Consider the following 19,583-nt stretch of genomic DNA (forward strand, 5'->3'; position numbering starts at 1 on the left):
GACCCACAAAACTTTCTACCGTGAGATAGAAAGTTTCAATCGGATTCATTTTCAACAGTTCTCTCACCTTCAGCCCCTCAGGGTTTGTTTGGATGCCTCAAAACCTGGCCAAATTCACGGTCAATCCACGTGCTTGAGGTTGAGTGTGCAAGGTATCTCAATTCTCATAGTCATAGCTCCTCTGGTGAAAGGAATGTCGACGGTATCGAAACAGTGAGTTGGCAGCACATTTGGGGATTTTGGTGATTGCAAAGTAAGACGAAGTACCAATGTGGATGAAGGCCTCATGTCTCTTTTTTATGTGCGAAGTATATTATCAAATGATATAGAGTCCTAAGTTTTGTTGCCAAAACCGCATGGTCCACATCGACCAATTTTATAGTACATCCCTTGACACATTAAGCATCAACCGATCAAAGAGATCATTACTAAAGATCACTAGCTTAGAAAAGTATATGGGCCGTCTTCTATTATACCACATGGCAGACATAGAAAAGACTAGAGTAGTGTACTTGGCGAGGAACACTGCAGCATATCCGGCAATGCTCAGACATACGCGACACCGGCACCTGAAGCTGCGCATACAGTGTTGGAGTAGGTACACTACAGTGCACCACACATTCTGCAGCCCCCTTAACCCGGCCAAATTAGTGAACTACTTTTTTTTTAATACGCAGGAGAACTCCGTATTCATTAGTTCACCACATTCTCACCTGTTCATTAGAGTAACCTGATCTAGATGCAGGTCGAATTTCGAATTTCCGGAATTTGTGGTGGTGATTCTGGAGGTGATTTCGGATCTGCATCTGGGCGCACCGTCGACAAGTCTTTCGTCGCCGTTTCCCTGGATTCGAACCTTGTGTTTGCAGCCTATGGTCACTAATGGCCCACTTGGGCTGCTCCGCCTCCATCAACTGATATTTCCTTGCCGTCGGCCGGGGTGACTGCATGTCCTCACCATTGGCCGACTCTGTGAAGGAATCCGGTGCTCTACGATCTCCATCAGCTCCGGAGTTTATCCAAGCTGCTCGACTCGCTGGTTTCTCTAATGTAGACATCCTATAAGCAGAGGAGAGCATCGTCGATGGCAATGTTCCTGCATTGACCTCACGTATTGTAGAGGCTGTGGCCTTGAATCTCGGTGTCCGCGATACTTCAACCTCTATGTTGTGTCGTGCAGTTCCTCTGCAAGCTCCTGGGAAAGGGCACCGGCATGGGAAAAGCCGGGGTTGGTTGCTGCGACCTTGCATGGACCTCTCCCCAAGCGGCGGATGCAACCGGTGGTGGTCCTAGGGTACTTCTTTTTTGGAGAAAAATCAACGACCATGCTTGGTAGTCCAACTGTCATTCAGCTGATCAATCTTCAGATATTTCCTTGTAGGATTCCATGGCTTTCTTGGTAGGTGATCTAGGTCAACATGGCCATAGCAAGAAGGATGTTTTTGGTACTTTTTGGAGGTGTCATGCTTCCATTTGTGCACGATCACCTTCCTATTGTTGTTTGACTGCGACCTGCTCACAAACAAAGCCGAACCAATCGATCAGCTCTCTTTTTTTCCCTTTCTTTCTCCCCCCTATGCACAGGTGGCGATGACTGGCACTGGCACTTCTGTGGCTGGTGGTGGTCAGGGACGTAGGGCTGCTGGTGCTTTGACTGGCGGCCAAGGTGTTGGTGACTCTGTAAAGGCGATTGGTAGACAAGTCGACATCCAATCTGGGGCTACGACCAGGGGGACTAGACGGCCCGGTGTTGGCCTGTCCCTGCTATTCGGAGGTCACGGTCGGACCACACAGGCACAATCTTCTATCCCCGTCCAAGTCACTATCCGATGTCCAATTGGCTGGCACTATTGGTGGATTCAATGGACAAGCCGGCCCTGGTTCAGGTCAAGGTGGTCACTTCACATTCGGTACTGGCCCCTCGACCCGTCCTCTAATTAGGGGGGAGGGGGAGATTTGGCCTTGGTCCTCGGTTTGGAGGTCGAGGATGCAATCCAGGTTGATCCCATGGCTTCTTGAAGGCGCGGGAGGGTAGCAGCTCAGTTTTTCCTGGTTCGGCGGCCTTTCCACTTCCGTCGCCTTAGGCTTCTGAAGGAAAAGGTAACAAGCATAGACCAAAGAAAATCTACTGCTTTCGGTGCAAGACAAAGGGGCACTCGATGGAGGCGTGTGATGCAGTTCTATACTGTGTCATTTGCGACAAGCATGATGACCAGCTATCCGCTAAGTGTCCAATTCTGAAACTTCGAAGCCTAATGCAATGATGCTCAGTTTTGTTGCTGATAAGCTAGGTTTTTTTCCAAGTCCCTCAAGCTGGCAACAATGATGTTGACACACTATCATCACCGATAGCTTTGGTCAAGGTGAAAGGTAACCATTTAACAGCATAAATCATTTAGAATGAACTTCGGTGAAGGATCCATTCTGACTGGAACTGGGAGGCAATTTCACAGGGAGTGGATATCTATCTTGTGGCTTTTCCGAATTCGGATGAGCTGAGCAAGATGGTGGATGTTGAATTCCATCTAAAAGCTCAAGGGGCTACAATCTCCATTGGAGAATGGAAGTCATCTGATGAGCTGAGTCCCGTGTTCCATCTAGAATTGGTTTGGGTACACATATTGGGTATTCCTCCAGCTTTTCGGCATTATATGGCTATCTGGGCTATAGCGACGGTGATTGGTGCACCGTTGGAAATTGACTTGCAATGCCTAAGGAATGTGGCATTGTTCGAGTCCATATTGATCTCATGAATGCCAATCTGTTGCCTACCAAATCAGATGTGGTCCTTGGTCGTGTTGGCTATGAAATCACTTTCACACTCAAAGACCAAGGCTTTGTCACTAATGATGGCCCGACGTCTAATCCACTTGATGCTGATTTTAATGGTGACAAGGATGATTTGCTTAATGATGATCATGACACATCACAGGACCAAGCAAAAAAGAAAGCAAAAGGAAATAATTCTTAGACTAATAGCAACAATCCAGCTTCTGTCCCTATGCAGGTGGATGGGGCTGCAGTGGCAAGCACGCTGACCGGTTCAGTGGCACCAATCCTTATTGCGGTAACCCCTTTCAACAAGAAGCCCATGAACATCTGTGGCCCGCCATGACCTTTAGACAGGGATACAACTTCTGGTGTCGTATTGGAGGCTTCACCCTAAGGGTATGATCCAAGGCTGGCGCTGCCCCATCCTGTGGAGGAGCTGATCGATATGTCATGGAGCGCAAATTGGAGGTGAAGGTGACACCTAAGTCTCTGCAAGTTTACTACATGCAATCGGGCGAGCAAACGGGTCATCCGGTCGTTGGTGTTGTCCAGATGAGACGTAGGCCCACTTTGACATAGTGGGCCAGGCGTCGGTTGGTCAATCTGACTTCCCTAGCATGCCGCTAGCCGACCACTAGTGGATCCCCAAGCGGTCACCAGTGTGGCTAGGGAGGCTGACAATCAGAAGTTGCAACTTGGTGGCGATCAGGTGGAGCAACAGGTGGGCAAACTCATCGATATTGCACAGGTGGACGTGGGTGGCAGTTCGACTACTCGAATTCGTCGCCAAATGAGGAAGACATGAACGTGCAACATTCGAAAGTGGCTGGCGGGCCTCTGGTGGCTAAGCATGCCTTAGTTCTGGGGGGACAGCTAACCACATCCCTGCAATCTCAACAAGGATTTGCAAATTTAGTGCAGCAAACAGATGCCAATGTTGCTCTTCAGGCTATCATTGGTCAGACACATGTGGCGGTGGGCGGCCAGACTAGCAGTTCGTGTGCTTAGGCTGAGGTTATCACGTTGGAAATTTTGAAGGACGATGATGGTTGTTCTCGGGCGAACACAGGAGACACATCTGGTCTCTCAGGTGTGCCGAAGGCAATCCAGGTGCAGCACATCCTTGATGACGAAAATTGGCATGTGCTCTCTCGGTCTCCATCCTTGGCGCATACGGTTCGCCCATCTTCTCAGCAACGACAACCAACAAGGCCGGAGTCTAATGGACTCTGACGCATCGGCCGCATGCATTCAGTCACAATGGTTGATGGTTCAACGGAGGCATACAGGGACTCATTGGGTAAGGCTATGAGGAGAGTGGCTGAAAAGAACCCTGATGGGGCAAGGGCTTGCAAAGAGGTCAGTGGCAGCGGTCCTGTACATACAATTATGTCTCTTGCTGTGCCAACACAAGGTACACATTCCTCCCCTTCCCACCCCCTGATGTCTAGTTCAAGTCTAACCTCCAATTTTATTCCTCTCGATATATCGTTAGGGCAAAATAGATTGGAAATAGAAAAGTCTACAAAGGTTTTACAAAACTTGATGGATCATACTAGTTCAATTAAACAAAGTCAATCAACTAAATGTAATCAGGTAGAGTTAACTGATGAAAGTGAGGATGAGTCGGAAGCCAATTGGGATGGCTCAATGCTATCTCACTTGGTGTGGGAAATGTCTGAGGCTGATATGGATGAGGTGATGCTTGGAAACATCGAATGTGACCTTAAGGCTAGCCGTCGAAAATCCAAATCGCTCTCCTCAAAGAAAAAAGGGTGTTTGCCGGTGTCGGAGGGTTAACTCCTGTCGCAGGGATCCTGAGGGACCCCTTTTTAGAGATTTGACCGGGGGGATGATTCTGAATATGTTTGCCGGAGAAATAAATGGATATGAATGCGATGGCTGGCGGGGTGGAATGATCTAGTGCGGAATGAAGTAAATGCATTGGGGGTTTAGACAGGTTCGGGCCGCACGGAGGCGTAACACCCTACTCCTGTATGGATACTATAAATGCCCTGAGAATGTCCCTCAAGGATGTTGCTGGTTACAAGAATGTTTGTCTATCCTAGAGCCTGGGGCTCCTTGTTCTTCGGTCTGTGTGTATCTGTTGGTTTTCCCGATCTTCTCTACTTCCTTAACTGCTTCAACCGTGCAAAGCTTGCCGAGAGATATTCACTTCTTCAGGGATTTTCCCACTTCCCAGAGATTGTCTTTGTCCGTGCTGCCGGCTGCTTTAAATACCCGCCGGCAGTAGCGTGCCCCGAATGGGAGGGCACGAATTCCAAGGTACCATAAATGGAAAGGGCGTCATCATAGCCTCTGTGCGAAGTGACCGGGGGTTGAAAACGCGCCCCGTGCCCGGTCATCTGTCGCCATAAATGCACTGGCAACGGGCGCCGTGGAGAGGGCCCACCAGGCAGCCGCAGAGCGGCCCCGGCGTGCCCGCCCTGTCTTGTTCTCCTGCCACAACAGCGCGACAGACGGAACGCCTCGGCCCTTGCGATGTTATCCTGAGATGTGCCGGATGGCACGGGATGGGACCGGTGCATTTAATATCCCCATGCCCTTCTGCCAGAATGTGGCAGGAACTGACACCGAGCGTGGTGGGAGCAGTTGGAGGTGACAGGCCACGCGCGCTCTTAAATGCGGCCTCGGGCTTTTGACTGGCTGACACCTCATCGCTGGACCCCTGTGGGGGCCACTGTCAGGGGGCTTCCTGGGTCGTCGGGGAACCGAGTGCTCGGGGGTCACTGTTCACCTCCCCGAGCACTCTCTCCCGAGAATGCCCTTCCTCGGTCCTCGGGGAACCGAGTGCTCGGGGGCTACTTTTCACCTCCCCGAGCACTCTCTCCCGGGCATGCTTGTACTGATCCTCGGGGAACCGCGCGCAGCCCCGAGCACTCTCTCCCGGAACTTCCTTCAGTGGGCCCTCGGGGTACTCGGGTGCCCGGGGGGCTACTGCTCGCAGCCCCGGGCACATCCCTCCCGGTACTTAGTATTCGCAGATCATCGGGGAACCTGGGTACTCGGGGACCACTGACTGTGGCCCCGAGCGCCCTCTCCCGGGACTTAGTCTTTTTTACCTTGCGGAGGAGACCCCGCGAGATGGCACCACGTGGCGGATTGCTATCCTGGCCTCGGGATTCGGGGACCCCTGGTTCCTGATTCACCGACAGCCGGGAAAGGCAAAGAAATCTAAAAAACAAACATGTGAAACATGAAAGGTGTTTTTTGGAATGGCAGAGGTCTTCGGGACTTGGCCAAAACCAGATTAATTGCCGATTACAACAATGAGTACTGGCTGGATTTTTTGGCCCTACTCGAGACGGGGAAGCATACCATCAAAGTAGGACTACTGACTTGCCTCTCTGACGATCAAGACTTCCAATGGCACTGTCACCCTCCACGAGGCAGATCTGGAGGTGTCCTTATCGGTATTAATGTAGCTTTCGTGGATGTTGAGCATATTTATGATGGGGAATTGTTAGTTAGAATCCATCTTCGGAACAAAATTGAGTCTTTCAAATGGAGCATAATTGCATTGTATGGGCCGGCTCAAGACAATCTAAAATATAGCTTTTTGGAAGAACTTGTCAACTCTTGTCATGATAACTCGCATCCTATTTTGGTTGGTGGAGACTTCAACATCCTTCGATTCCGAAGTGAGAAGAACAATGACATATTTCAACCTAGGTGACCTTTCCTGTTCAATGCAGTCATTGATAGTTTGGATTTAAGGGAAATTGAGCTATCGGGTCGACAATTCACTTGGGCTAACAACCTTCAAACGCCAACTTTTGAAAAACTCGACCGTGCTCATGTCTACAGAATGGGAGGAGAGATGCCCTTTGGTCACTGCCCGAGCTCTCGAGCGGACTAAGGTATCCGATCATACCCCTATTCTCATAGATACAAGCAGCCCAGTCGTTAGGGGAGAGCACAAATCCTTCAAATTCGAATTGGGATGGTTACAACGTGAGGGTTTTGCCAAACAGGTGAAAGAAATTTAGAGCCGCCTGGTAGCTGGTCGGAATACAATGCAAAAATGGACAAAAAAATTAGTTCACTGAGATGATATCTCAAAGGCTAGGCATCAAACACTGCAAGAACTTATAAACAAAAAAAAAGAACTCTTGGAAATTATAGATAACCTCGACTGGATTTTGAAATCACAGGGTATATCAGATTGGGAGATAAACGAAAAAACTAGGCTAATGAAAACATGGTTAAGCTTCTGCGTGAAGAGCAGCTAAAGTACTACTAAAGAGCTAAGGTAGATAATAGCTTATATGGGGACAACAATACAAAATATTTATAGTTGATTGCAAATGACAAGCATAGGAAAAGTCGTATCTTTTCCTTAGAACATGAAGAAGGCAAAATTGAGGGTAAGTAACAAATTAACGATTATGCTACAAAATTTTATAAAAAACCTTTTTGGTCCACCGGGGATAAACCACTTTTCCTTGCTTGAATCACAGCGGAATGATATCCCTCAGGTATTGGACATGGAAAATGACCTTCTAACGGCTCCTTTCTCAGAAGAGGAAGTGTGTGATGCTGTGTTTCAGATGGAACACAACAAAGCACCCAGGCCTGATGGTTTCTCGGTAGAGTTCTACCATAATTTTTGGGATGTCATAAGAAATTATCTGATGACGTTATTTTAGGAGTTACATGATGGAACATTGTCGATACATAGTCTTAATTTCAGTATTCTCACTCTGCTACCCAAAATCAAAGATGTTGTTCACATACAACAATATAGGCCGATTTGCCTACTAAATGTTAGCTTCAATTTTTTTACATAAGTATTAATCAACTGTATAAACGGGGTAGTGGATCGGATAATTCGACCCACTTAGACTGCGTTTATGAGAGAGAGGAATATCCTTGAAGGAGTCATAATTCTGCATGAGACTATTCATGAGCTGCACCGTAAAAAGATGAGTGGTGTCTTGTTAAAACTCGACTTCGAAAAGGCTTACGATAAAGTCAAGTGACCTTTCCTACTACAATCTCTCTGAATGAAAGGTTTCTCACCGAATTAGTGTTACTGGATACATTCATTCATTTTGGGAGGTAGTGTAGATGTAAAGGTTAATGATGACATCAGTAGTTTTTTCCAAACAAAAAAAAGGTCTTCGCCAAGGAGATCCACATTCTCCAATTCTGTTTAACATAGTTGCTGATATGTTGGCAATTCTCATTGGGAGAGCTAAAAGAGAAGGTCAAATTGACGGTGTAATGCCTAGCCTTGTGGAGAATGGTTTGTCTATCCTTCAATATGCATATGCCACCATTATTTTCTTGGATCACGATTTGGAAAAAGCAAGGAATTTGAAATCTTTGCTTTGTGCCTGCGAGCAGCTTTCTAGACTTAAGATCAATTTCCACAAGAGTGAATTGTTTTGTTTCGGTCAAGCAAACGAAAATGTGACACAATATACTGAACTTTTCGGGTGCGCTATGGGGGAGTTACCTCTGCGCTACCTGGGAATTCCTATTCATTACCGTAAGTTAAAGAACTCGGATTGGTCAGGTGTTGTGGAACGGATCGAGAAAAGATCGAGCAACTGGTTGAGCAAATACCTGTTTGCAGGTAAACGCCACATGCTCCTCGATTCGGTTCTCAGCAACTTGCCTACTTATATGATGTCCTTCTTCATTATTCCGAGGGGAGTGCTAAAGAAAATAGACTATCACTCTAGATTTTGCTGGCAGGGATATAATCATAAGAAAAGGTACCGACTAGCAAAATAGAGTGTCTTGTACCAACCCAAAGACCAAGTGGGTTAGGGATCCGAAATCTTGATGCTCATAACATGGCCATGCTCTGCAAATGGCTTTATAACTTAGAAACCAGAGAAGGAACTTGGCAAGAAGTTTTGCACAACAAATACCTTGGTTCCAAACTGTTGTCTCACGTGGCTTGGAAACCAGGTGACTCTCATTTCTAGGCTGGGTTGATGAAGGTGAAGCATATCCTTTTCCGCTATGGTTCATTCGTTATTAAGGATGGGTCCCAAGTTAGATTCTGGGAAGATCAATGGTTGGGAAATGCTCCACTAAGTGAGCAGTATCCAAGCATGTATAACATTGCACAAAACAAGGAGGACACGATTGTTGTCGTCCTTCAATCTAACCCACCTGAAATTTCCTTCCAGAGGAGCCTTGTGGGCCCAAAGTTGATGGCTTGGAATGAGCTGACTCATTGTCTAAGCTCTATTTCTTTATCTCATGGTCATGAAGAGTTTAGGTGGAATCTATCACAAGATGGAAAATTTTGTGTTAATGTTCTATATCGCTCTATTATTCATCTCAATGTGCCAAATAGGAATAGACTGATATGGAAGTTGAAGGTTCCCCTAAAAATTAAAGCTTTTTCTCTGGTACTTGGGCAAAGAAGTACTTCTAACAAAGGATAATCTCTCAAAAAGACAATGATAAGGTAGTCAAAAGTGTTGCTTTTTCACTAGAAGGAGACGATTAAGCACCTCTTATTTTACTGTCATTTTGCCAGATCAGCATGGTTCATAGTCCAAGTGGCCTCCAATCTTTACCCAACGCGTAGCACAACTAATCTGTTTGAAAACTGGCTCCGTGGTCTAAGTAAATAATGGAAAACCGATATAATGGCGGTGGTTGCTGCCTTTTGTTGGTCTATATGGATGTGCAAAAATGATATTGTCTTCAATAAAAATAATGTTATTCTCCTTTGCAGGTTATCTTTTCATGTACACGGTAGCTCCGTACATGGTCTATTTTGCAGCATCAGGATCGACGTATTTTGGTGGCTACAACGTGTGCGCACTTGGAGCGGGAGGTCAGGGAGCTCTTTACTGGTTTTTGGTGGCTATTTGGACTACGCATAGCAGATTGATCTCGACCCGCTTTGTAGTGTTTCACCTTTAAAGAATCTTTTATTACCTTCTCTTGTTTTTTTTTTTACTATGTGCATCTTAGTTATGCAGAGGTCGGAGCATGCTCTTTGGTAGTTGTATCATCTTGCTGTGATGATAAGAATTAATAAAGCTTATTTTACCAAAGAGAACTCCGTATCCTTGCATTGAAAAAATAGTGAACTATACTCCAACTGGAAACTAATGATGCACCAAGTGAAGCTTTGTAATACCTGCAGCTAGAATTCGGAAAACGATCCCAGTTCATGCAACTGTAGTTTCATGAGTTATATGCTGCCAGGGAATTGCAGTATCTTGATTGAAATTTTGTCAAGAAGTTAGTACATCTATGGTGTCTCTCCCCCTCGCTCTTTAACTGGGGAGAAAGAAAAAAAAACAATGGGAAAATAAATGAATTACATCTTGGATCTTGCTATCTGCTATAGTAGGCTGCCTCATCAAGTGATGTGCTCTCTAGTTGAGCAGGGTTCATCTAAAGAAAAAAAACAAAAGCGAAAAGAATGGAACAGATCAAGAGAAATGTTTACTCAGTGGTGTCTAGGCTTATGACCCCTTGGACCATAGTAATCCACATGGATCTCAGGCAGCCTATGACCAACTCTATCTTTCTCTTCAAAAATGCTTTCCTCCATTTCACCCAATGGTTCACTGCCAGTCTTCTCCACTGCCATCTCACCAGATTTCTGTAATAATAAAAAAAACTTGCATCAGTAAGCACATGCAGATTATCACTGCACTACTGAAATGCACATGCGAATTGTGAATACTCACATGAACCATCTGGTTGCTGAATGCTTCATGGCTCTCAGAATCCAGCCGAATACCTTGTACCCTTGCCATCACCAGGAGCAGAGCCAGGATGGTAGCGACCAATGGCACTGAAGTCTTCATTTTATGTCCCTGTAAGAATCTTGGACGACTTCAGATACAATATGAGTGCACTACACCTCTGATGGAACAGTGAGGAGCTATGAGCTTTGTTGCTTGAATTTGAACCATTTGACCCAGAGATCATATATATACATCTTTGCTCAAGAACACCACTGGCCCCACCCACTGATTGGTGTACTCATGTCTGCAGTGGAGGGGTTACCTGAAGTACCAATGCAAGAAGTGGCCATAGTTCATGCTATCTGTGCCAGCCTTTGCACAAGTATGTCTGCCCAAAATATGGGCCATGTTTAGGCCATTGCCCCCCTGGATTAGGTGCTAATGCCATACTTGAAAGTACCACATGGAATTAAGAATTTTGTCAAGTACTCTGCCTGGTCTCAGGTACAAGACACATCTGCCCCTAGAAACTTGTGTGCATGTCTGTAAAATATTGTACAAGGTGCATATATTTGTTCGTGCGTTCTCCCAAAAGGTACAAACAAACTTGTTAATTGGGTTAGTTTACTGGCAGAAGAAAAGGACATTATTTTGACCTTGTTGCAAACAAACTAGTAGCTGAGTGCAAACAAACAACACTAGTCGGACGAAAAGGATCAGTGTCTGCAATTTGACCTTGTTGCTACTCTGATGAGACATGATTCACAACAGTGGTCGGCTCCATAATTTTTGTATTCTGAGATCACACAGGTGAATAATCATGAGACAGGAACCACATGAAAAATGATTCAATGTTGACAAATTTCGGACAATGAATAGTTTGTTACATGATGAAAGGTCAATTGCATGGCTAGGAGTGACATTTTATTTACAGAGGGAAAAGGGAAAAGGGATAATTGTGTTCATACCCTGGTTTTAAAGTGTAATTATGATTTTGCCCTCCCTTTTTTGACTTTGTGATTTTACCCCTATTTTTTTTAAACTAAAACTTGCATTTGCCCTCATTCCGTTAAGTGGTCTTAACGGTGTGAAATTAGCTATAAAAAGATATATATGCTTTTTTAATATATGCTTTGACATCCAGCATTTTGACAGATTTTGAAAGAATTTTGATAACAAAACTTGATCGAATTTGTATATATTTTAATTTTGATGGAATTTTGATAGCATTTTAACAAAACTTGACAGCATTTTGACATAATTTGCATATATTCAATTCTCAAGTCTCAGGTTTGAATCCTTCACCACTCAGTATCGTTTTGCATTTTTTCTTCTAATTGTAAGTCCCCAACTGAGACTCGAGGGAATCTCCACAAGCATCGCATCAAGCCTATCATTCTTGTCTTTTTGCACATCTACTGAAAAAAATCCCCAAAGCCTCTTCATAATATGAATTCTACATATAATCGAGATGTCGCAATTCCAAGAATTGACCCACACATGGACACCTCCCAACACATTACATCAATCAGAGGCAGCGCAACACCAAAGTCACCGTTTCATGCAAATCCGAACACTAGCATGTTGCAAGGAATCATGTCCGGCCGCGTCTAGCTTCCCGGTGTTGGCCTTCTCCCCGCGTGGCGCTGCATCTAACTCCCGAAGAGGAAACGCATTGTCCTTCTCCGTGCGGGTTGCTCTGTCCAACTACGCGCCCTCCATCTTCTGCCTTGCGGGCCTCCAGCGACGGGGCCCTGCACAGTGGAGGTCCCAGTCGAAGGCGGCGTCGTGGAGGCCGCGGTCCTAGCCGCCCAGATGTGCCTTCGCCCGTCCTTGCTCGCCTGTGTTAGCCTGCTCACGCCCGCGCAGACCAGGCAGATCGAGCACCGCCTAGGCTAGACCAAGCTCGCCCGCTTGCTACGCCACCTTGGCTAGGCCAAGCTCACCAGCGCGCCAAGTCGAGGCTCCTCCTAGTCGCGCTGCACAAGCTGCCCACACGTCGCCCGCCTCCTCACGAGAGAGAGGAACACGGGAGAGGGAGAGATGAGTGAGGATAAAGGAGGAGGGAGGGTACGACGGTCTTTTCACATTTACTAATCATTTTCTTCTTTTTTTAATTCTTTTAATCAGGCTGCCCTTAACAAGAGTTGAAAGCAGAGTCAAATGGCTCATTCATTCCAAAAAAAAGAGGGGCAAAATCATAGTCTAAAGAGTAGAAGTAAAATCATAGTTGCACTCCAAAATAAGGGTATGAACACAATTACGCTAAGGGAAAAACATGACATTATGAGTTGGGGGCTCACAATTTTTTTTCCCAGGTTTAATTCCATGTGCTTAAACTTCCACACAAGTTTGAGCTCAAGTGTGTTGGTTCAATTACCAACAAGAATAACCCAGGTCTCAGCAATGGGTAACAACTAACAGTGAGGTGCCGGGATAACTACATACAATTACATGTCGGCAATGCAACATAGTACCTAATCGCAACAAGAATGCCGTTATTGCCTTCCCAGGAGTATCCTGAGGCTATTGAGCCCCTCAGCTGATATGCTCCGTGCCACCCTACCAGGACGGTTCACTCTGATCCGAGGGGCCTCCAAGTGGAACGAAACTAACACTGCGGTTAAGTTGTCAGTGGCCCCTCGCCTTATTGCCTCCTCAACGATTTCCTTGCAGCATAGTTTCACATTGTTGTGCTCTTGGAGGCGCTTCCGTGCAAAGTCCACGGAGTTTTGGTTTGAGAAGACGTCCCAGATTCCGTCACTGCCAATTATCAAGAACTCGTCGTCCTTTGTCAATGTGATCATCTTGAGCTCTGGTTCAGCACTCAGGGGACCTCCTGGCCTGCCAACTTCTTTCATGCCCTCAAGATGCCAGTCACCAAGTGCTCTAGTGACTCCTAACAGACCATTAAGGTAACCATCATCCACATAGCCACCGAGTGATTCTACACGCACCTTTTCGGTGAGGCTGCAAGTCCTGTGGTCCATGGACATTTCAACCGCAGCGCCACACCGTGAAAGAACAGCCCTACAATCACCAGCATTAGCCACCAGAAGAGACCTGCACTAGACATGCAGCTTATCAGTATTGGTGATAAAGGTTCATCAGCTAACAAACACGATGAAATTTAAATGAATAAAAAATAGCAAAAAGTTGCCTCGGTACTCCTCTTCTAAGAACAGTTTACAAATCTTAAAAGAGAAGCAGTAAATATTGGGTTGCTGCAAATCTGTACCAACCTAAGACTTAAAACCAAATTAAATATTAGATATAGACAAGCATATACCCAACAGACCTAAAACTATATTAAGACAAGTTAAGCAAACTCCTTTGTCAAATCTATCTCTAGCTTGGTTTATGCATGGATGACGGAGATGGGAGCCTTCAATGGTTTAAGCCACGGCCTTATGGGCTTGCAAGTCCCAAATTCTCATTGAATGGAAGTGACAATGATAAGAAGATTGTCGAAGAGAATAAGCAATGATTTGGATTTACACTAGTCAATTTAATCTCTATATGAGCAGATGGCTATGGATATTTAATAGTCAATTTCACTTTTTCAGGGTGATAAAGATTTACCCCTAACTAATATTAACTACTTTGCTTTAAGATTCGTAAAATTTCTAGAAGAGGAATAAGCACACCCCTTATCATGTAGGAGATATTTTACAATTTGCTGCTTTCAGAATTACATCTCTAGGGATAAAATCCGAATGCTTGCGATAAAGATTAAAACATGCAGAAGACATCTAGTGCAACGCAGTTGCTGAACAGCCACGGTATTTGGCTCTATTCAACTTTGACACTCAAACTTAATATAAAAGGAAATACGTCGAAACATGAATGAACTGTCAGTTTTATTAGATATTTCATACATTTGCATTATATGTCCATATTAATTGAACAACGAGATTTTCTAAGGAAACCAAATCTGTTACAGATAGCTCATGGTATTGATGAACGACTCACGATATGCTATTTACAGATGGAGAACATCAATCCTTGTGACAAGAAAGTACCTTCCGAAAATCATTGCTGTAAGTGCCGTTGTTCCAGAAGACAGTGCTTTATGGTGAGAGCATGTCTCAGCAAACTGGCAATCTGTCTGCATGAAGGACCTCGTGACTACTTTCTCAAGCTGAAGAGGGAAATCAGGATCTTCCACAATGACCCTTGGTAAATTATCGCGCACAAAATGGGCAGCATCTTTTCCACCATGACCATCAAAGACCTAATAATTTAAATGGAGAAAATATATACCTTAGAGAAACATCCCACTTTCACAATTTTATGTGTGCAGAACAACTAATGCACATATCAAGGTTAGTTTATAAAGAGCAAGGCTAGGATTGAAAGTACTGAGGGTGCAGAACTGCAGACAACTAGTTTGTACATACTTTGAACAAGTTTGCTAACACATGAAGTAATTCTACTACTAGACAGTGCTGCAATCCAGACGAAACCTGTTCTCGATTCCTCTTCTCTATATGTGGCATTCTAGTGAATATATTCAGACTATAACTATCATCATACACTACTTGTAGATTCGCATGTGTGCTATAGCATGTCTCTTTCAAACTATGAAAATGCAAAATAGCATGAGCTAGACAGCAAGTAATTACCCCATAGAAGGAAACAACTTCATTATCCAATGATGGGAAACCAAAGTTCTTAGCTAGGTCCGGAATGCACACATGGGCATCTTCCATGTATTGACGGCCTCCAATATCAGACCATTCCCCTGATCGAATTACTGGAACAAAATTGCTTAACTTATTCTGCTTGAAATCAGCAGCAATAGTGTTCTCACAAACTCTCTCCATCTGCGTGTTAAGAAAAAGGATCAGTGCATGGTATGAAGAAAAATAGTGCAATACCGACAGGCGATACATTCACACCATAAATAGGAAGCAATGAGATGCTCATCAATAGACAAGCTAACTAATCCAAATTACATGAGATCACAAAGTAACTTGACCGTAACTAGTATTACCAAATTTGGCTCGAACATACTAATATAAGCAAACAGCAATACTTCAGTCATTATAAATGTCATATTTGAAATGTGCCTATCACATCTACTTGGCGCTTTCAATCTCTAAAGAACTCAAAAGTTACTGTCAAATATGGAATATATATAACTTCTACCAAGTGTTCAACTTAGTTGAACGGTAAAATACGTTAGAACTTGGAGGCAGCTCTCGGGGAAGCGATCCGGGTTCGAGCCCCGGCGCTTCCCCCATGCGCTCATGCAGCTTTTGTGCTACTATGTGAGTGTTGGCTCCTCTTTGAAAAAAATATATGTTAGAACTTAGGAATAACCAACTTTTTTTTTCTAATGCAGATCGTTAATGACCAAAAAATGCAATAGGAACAACCAGATCCTAGAGAACGATCACTTGGGACAATATGCCAAGAAAGAAAAGATCTAGCTACTACTGCATACTACATGAATAAGGTTAGACTACAGATAAATAGAAAAAAAAAATCATCCGGAGTACAACACTATTCCATTGTATATTAATGCTGGCAACCACGTTTTCTTTAGCTTCACTTGAGTCTGAAAAAAAAAACTACGGCCTCTTTTCGATTGCGGGTTTTTTTTCCGAATCTTGTGTTTTTCCTGTGAAATTAAACTGATTCCTATAAATTTTCTGTACGATTTCTGAAATTTCTGCCTTCAAAGGAGCCTACATGAGCATTTTGCAAGTACTGATTTGTCAAGATATCCTCGGAAAGAAATATCTTATTTTCCCTGTTCGCTAGGTACACCAGTGTGAAATTAGTAGTACTAGTACCTCTCTGTCACATTACAATCTCATCGCAATGAACAAGCAAATGATTGGACAGTTTGAGAAGTTGAGCGTGCAGTACAAAATCGGAGCAGTCAGAAACAATCCAAAGCATGGGCAAACAGCAAACAACCACCTGTCACCGCTCACCAGAAAACACCTACCAAGCACTACAACTGTAATGCAACAAATTTAACTCCGTCCTGCTGAACAATTCAAATCACCTTCTATTCCCCACCTCCATTAGCAACAATTAAACAGAAACATCACCCATATTTCAAGAAAAAGAGGCAAATGGACAATCAGAGGTGTATACTTTTTCGATAAATCAGAGGCGTATACTTGAAGCAAATAAAATCGTTGCTTCCTTCTCAATCCAGCATTCATACCGTGATCAAACACTCAAATGAACCGACATAAAGGTATCAAATTCACAGATACAGCGAAAATTTCATCTAAAGAACTAACTTATCACCGCAAAATCGAATCTTTTGCACAGAATAGTGGGCACCTACCTGAGCTGGGGGAAATTCGGCGGGCTCCTCAGCCCGGGGCGCCTCTCCAAAACCGAGCCTTTCCGCGTCCTCCAGGTCCTCCACGCACATGGCGCCGCCGGCCGGACAGCCCTGCGTCAGGCGTTCTTGACCGCTGGTAACAAGAACAAACGCGAGGTGCGAAAGGAGAGAGAAAGAAGCAAAGCAAGTCAGTAGGGAGAAGAAAATAGAGAGAGAGAGAGAGAGAGAGAGAGAGAGAGAGAGAGAAAGAGGAATCCGAGGAGGAGGGCAATAGAGAAGATTCTCTGTGGGGAAAGAAATCCTTCCACGAAAAGGCGGTGCAACGAGGCGAAGGGGGAGATTGCGGTGGTTGTTTGTTGGAGTGGAGCTCGATTTTTTGTTATGGGGCGAGTGGGGTAGGGACTGGCAGCGACGAGGAGAGAGAAACGAAGAAGGGTAATTTCACGCTGTTGTCCCTGTATTTGTTCGTTCAACGGAAATAGTCCTATTTTCTACACTAAAATTGAAAAGGTGACTTGTCCTCTTCATTGCCACACCAAGAATAGAAAAAAAAATACATATAACATATTCTGGCCAAAATTGCAAAACCACTGAAATTAGCTACTCGTTTGCTTCCCTTATAAGACACTTTTATATAAAAAGAAGAAAAGAAAAAGAAAAACCTGAGAATTTCACTTGGTTTAGCTAACTAGGCTTCCTTTTTTTATATAGAATATGGAATGACTAAGGACATGTATAACAATATAATGCCAACAACCTTTGAAAATGTCCTAGGCAATATGTCACCTAGTCAATTCGGTCCAAACGTGGAGTCAAAGCCACCAAGTGTGATTACCACCATCATGTACACCTGATAGATAACATGGGCATCGATACATATGAATTGGATTTGCCATTTATATTTTCCACCGTTTCATAGACATCGAAAAGAATCTAAAGAGGAATATGAAACATCCATGATCCCACATCCTCAGCCCATCCAAGCGGGTAGACTGGGAATTTGGCCATCCAAACAAGACATAAATATTCGTCATAGATATTTTCGTAAGTTGTAAGACTATTCCAACTGATTCTTGTCAGGTCTAGAATTTTTCACGAAGAAATTTTTTTTCAACGTTTCAACGATTTCTCTTTACAGTTCTCGTCACAAAGGGATTCCCTTTAAAACGAAATTCTCTCTTATTTCTCTTTACGAATACTTTCAAAAAGAAACTGTTAGAGATAAGAGAAAGTAAAGAGAATGAAAATATAAAAAAGAATCGAGAATAGAATGAAATAAAAAAAATATGATTGAGAATTTTCTAATCTGAAGTTATCCCCAAGATGCCATGCCATCGTGGAATAGTTTCCTTGAGCGCACAGTTGCCTTTTGTGATATTCCTAATTTTCAGTTTAGATTCCAGATTTTCCCGTCCTAGATTTCCGAAATCCTTCAAGATTTTCCGTCCTAGATCTCCGAAATATCTGCCGGTAATCACCCCGTGCAGGCATGCAGCAGCTGCGATAATAACACATCGATCCCTCGTATCAAACGCGACGTTAGATATTTCCCACTTTTGTAGCTACGAGAGCCGAGTGGCGACGGGACGGAAGCCATCTGCACAGCCGGCGAGGCGCCGAGTGCCGACGGGGAGATATAGCCTTCAGAGCCCAAGGAGACACCGGTCATGGGGAAGATGGGCTACATCGCTGCCAGGCGGATGGGTAGGCTGCGTGGCCAGGCCGTGAGGAGGCCCGGGACGCTGTCGCCCTCTTAGCGGACCGCGTTCCGGCCGAGTCCGTCCCCAGAGCAGGTTCACAAATGCGACAAATATTAGTAGAAATTCATGAAATTTGATCAAGTCGAGACGCATAGAATTCCTAAACCGAGCGAATTTCGAAATTTAAGATAAAAAAATATAAAAAAATACATTTTTTAAAAAAAATATTAGAGATAATTCTAAGACCCTTTGTGATTTTTTTTTAAAATAAAATCGTTTGCATCATATTTTATATGAAGAAAGTTTGAAAATAAAAATATTGAAATGGGTTGTACGAGTATGATGATTTGGTTCATTACGTTGAGAAAAAAATTAACATGTAAACACATATTTTTCTTGTGTATGACGTATCTTAAGAGGATCTTTAAAATTTGTTTCACTTCATTTTGAGTTAATTAATTTCTTTATGATTTGTACAAAGTTCACAAGCATAAATTGAACATGTTAAGAAACATCACTGTAATTAATTTTTTTTCATGTTTAACATTATTTTTCCTACATAAAGTATAGTATAAATAAACTCGTAAAAGTAGTTTCACTAATTTTGGAGATACGACGAGTTAGTTATGAATTAATCTAGTTGCAACACATTTACACAATCCTGCATGTTACAATAACTATTTCAAGAGTTCACATATTTTTAAAAAATATAGGATCATGTAAGAAGACTAAAAAATTGGTTTCATGATTTTTGGATTAGCAAAAAATGAATTATGCATTTAACTAGTTTTAGCAAATACATTTTCTTATAGAAAATATTCAGATTTTTCATGAGTATAAATAATTTTATCATGTATATCATGTTACAAGAAATCAACAAAATTTGTTTAACTTAATTTGAAGCTCAGATTAATTAGTTATTGATTTTACAAGATTGAGTTATTTATTTTTTTTGTTGAACTTTGATGAAATTCAAGAAATGTTTTCGGTAAATCGGGAAAACCGAACGTTTTTCGAAGAGTTCGAACGGTTTTTGACATGTTGAAGATTAGTCTTGACAATATGTCCGTAATTGGTTGGGGTAACTTCAAGATCAGAGATTGAACA

General features: G+C 43.5%; 1 protein-coding gene across 1 annotated transcript; it reads right to left on the reverse strand.

The window, feature by feature from the left end:
* Positions 1-12,726: 12,726 nt before the first annotated feature.
* Positions 12,727-17,195, reverse strand: LOC133926348 (probable protein phosphatase 2C 54). The gene is made up of 4 exons (XM_062372242.1): positions 16,777-17,195; positions 15,092-15,292; positions 14,489-14,700; positions 12,727-13,529 (listed from the first exon to the last, which is right to left on the reverse strand). The coding sequence occupies exons 1-4, from the start codon at positions 16,864-16,866 to the stop codon at positions 12,965-12,967; spliced, it is 1,068 nt and encodes a 355-aa protein (XP_062228226.1). The 5' UTR covers positions 16,867-17,195; the 3' UTR covers positions 12,727-12,964.
* Between the last annotated feature and the right edge of the window lie 2,388 nt (positions 17,196-19,583).

This window comes from Phragmites australis, chromosome 8 (genome assembly GCF_958298935.1).
Source record: "Phragmites australis chromosome 8, lpPhrAust1.1, whole genome shotgun sequence".
In the NCBI taxonomy this organism is placed as follows: Eukaryota; Viridiplantae; Streptophyta; class Magnoliopsida; order Poales; family Poaceae; genus Phragmites; species Phragmites australis.

Coding starts and splice junctions, on each gene's coding strand:
- LOC133926348 (XM_062372242.1), bottom strand. CDS start 16,866: ATGTGCGTGGAGGACCTGGAGGACGCGGAAAGGCTCGGTTTTGGAGAG. Junction 14,701..15,091: donor AAGTTGTTTCCTTCTATGGG/GTAATTACTTGC, acceptor TTAAATTATTAG/GTCTTTGATGGTCATGGTGG. Junction 13,530..14,488: donor ACAGCAATGATTTTCGGAAG/GTACTTTCTTGT, acceptor TGTCTAGTGCAG/GTCTCTTCTGGTGGCTAATG.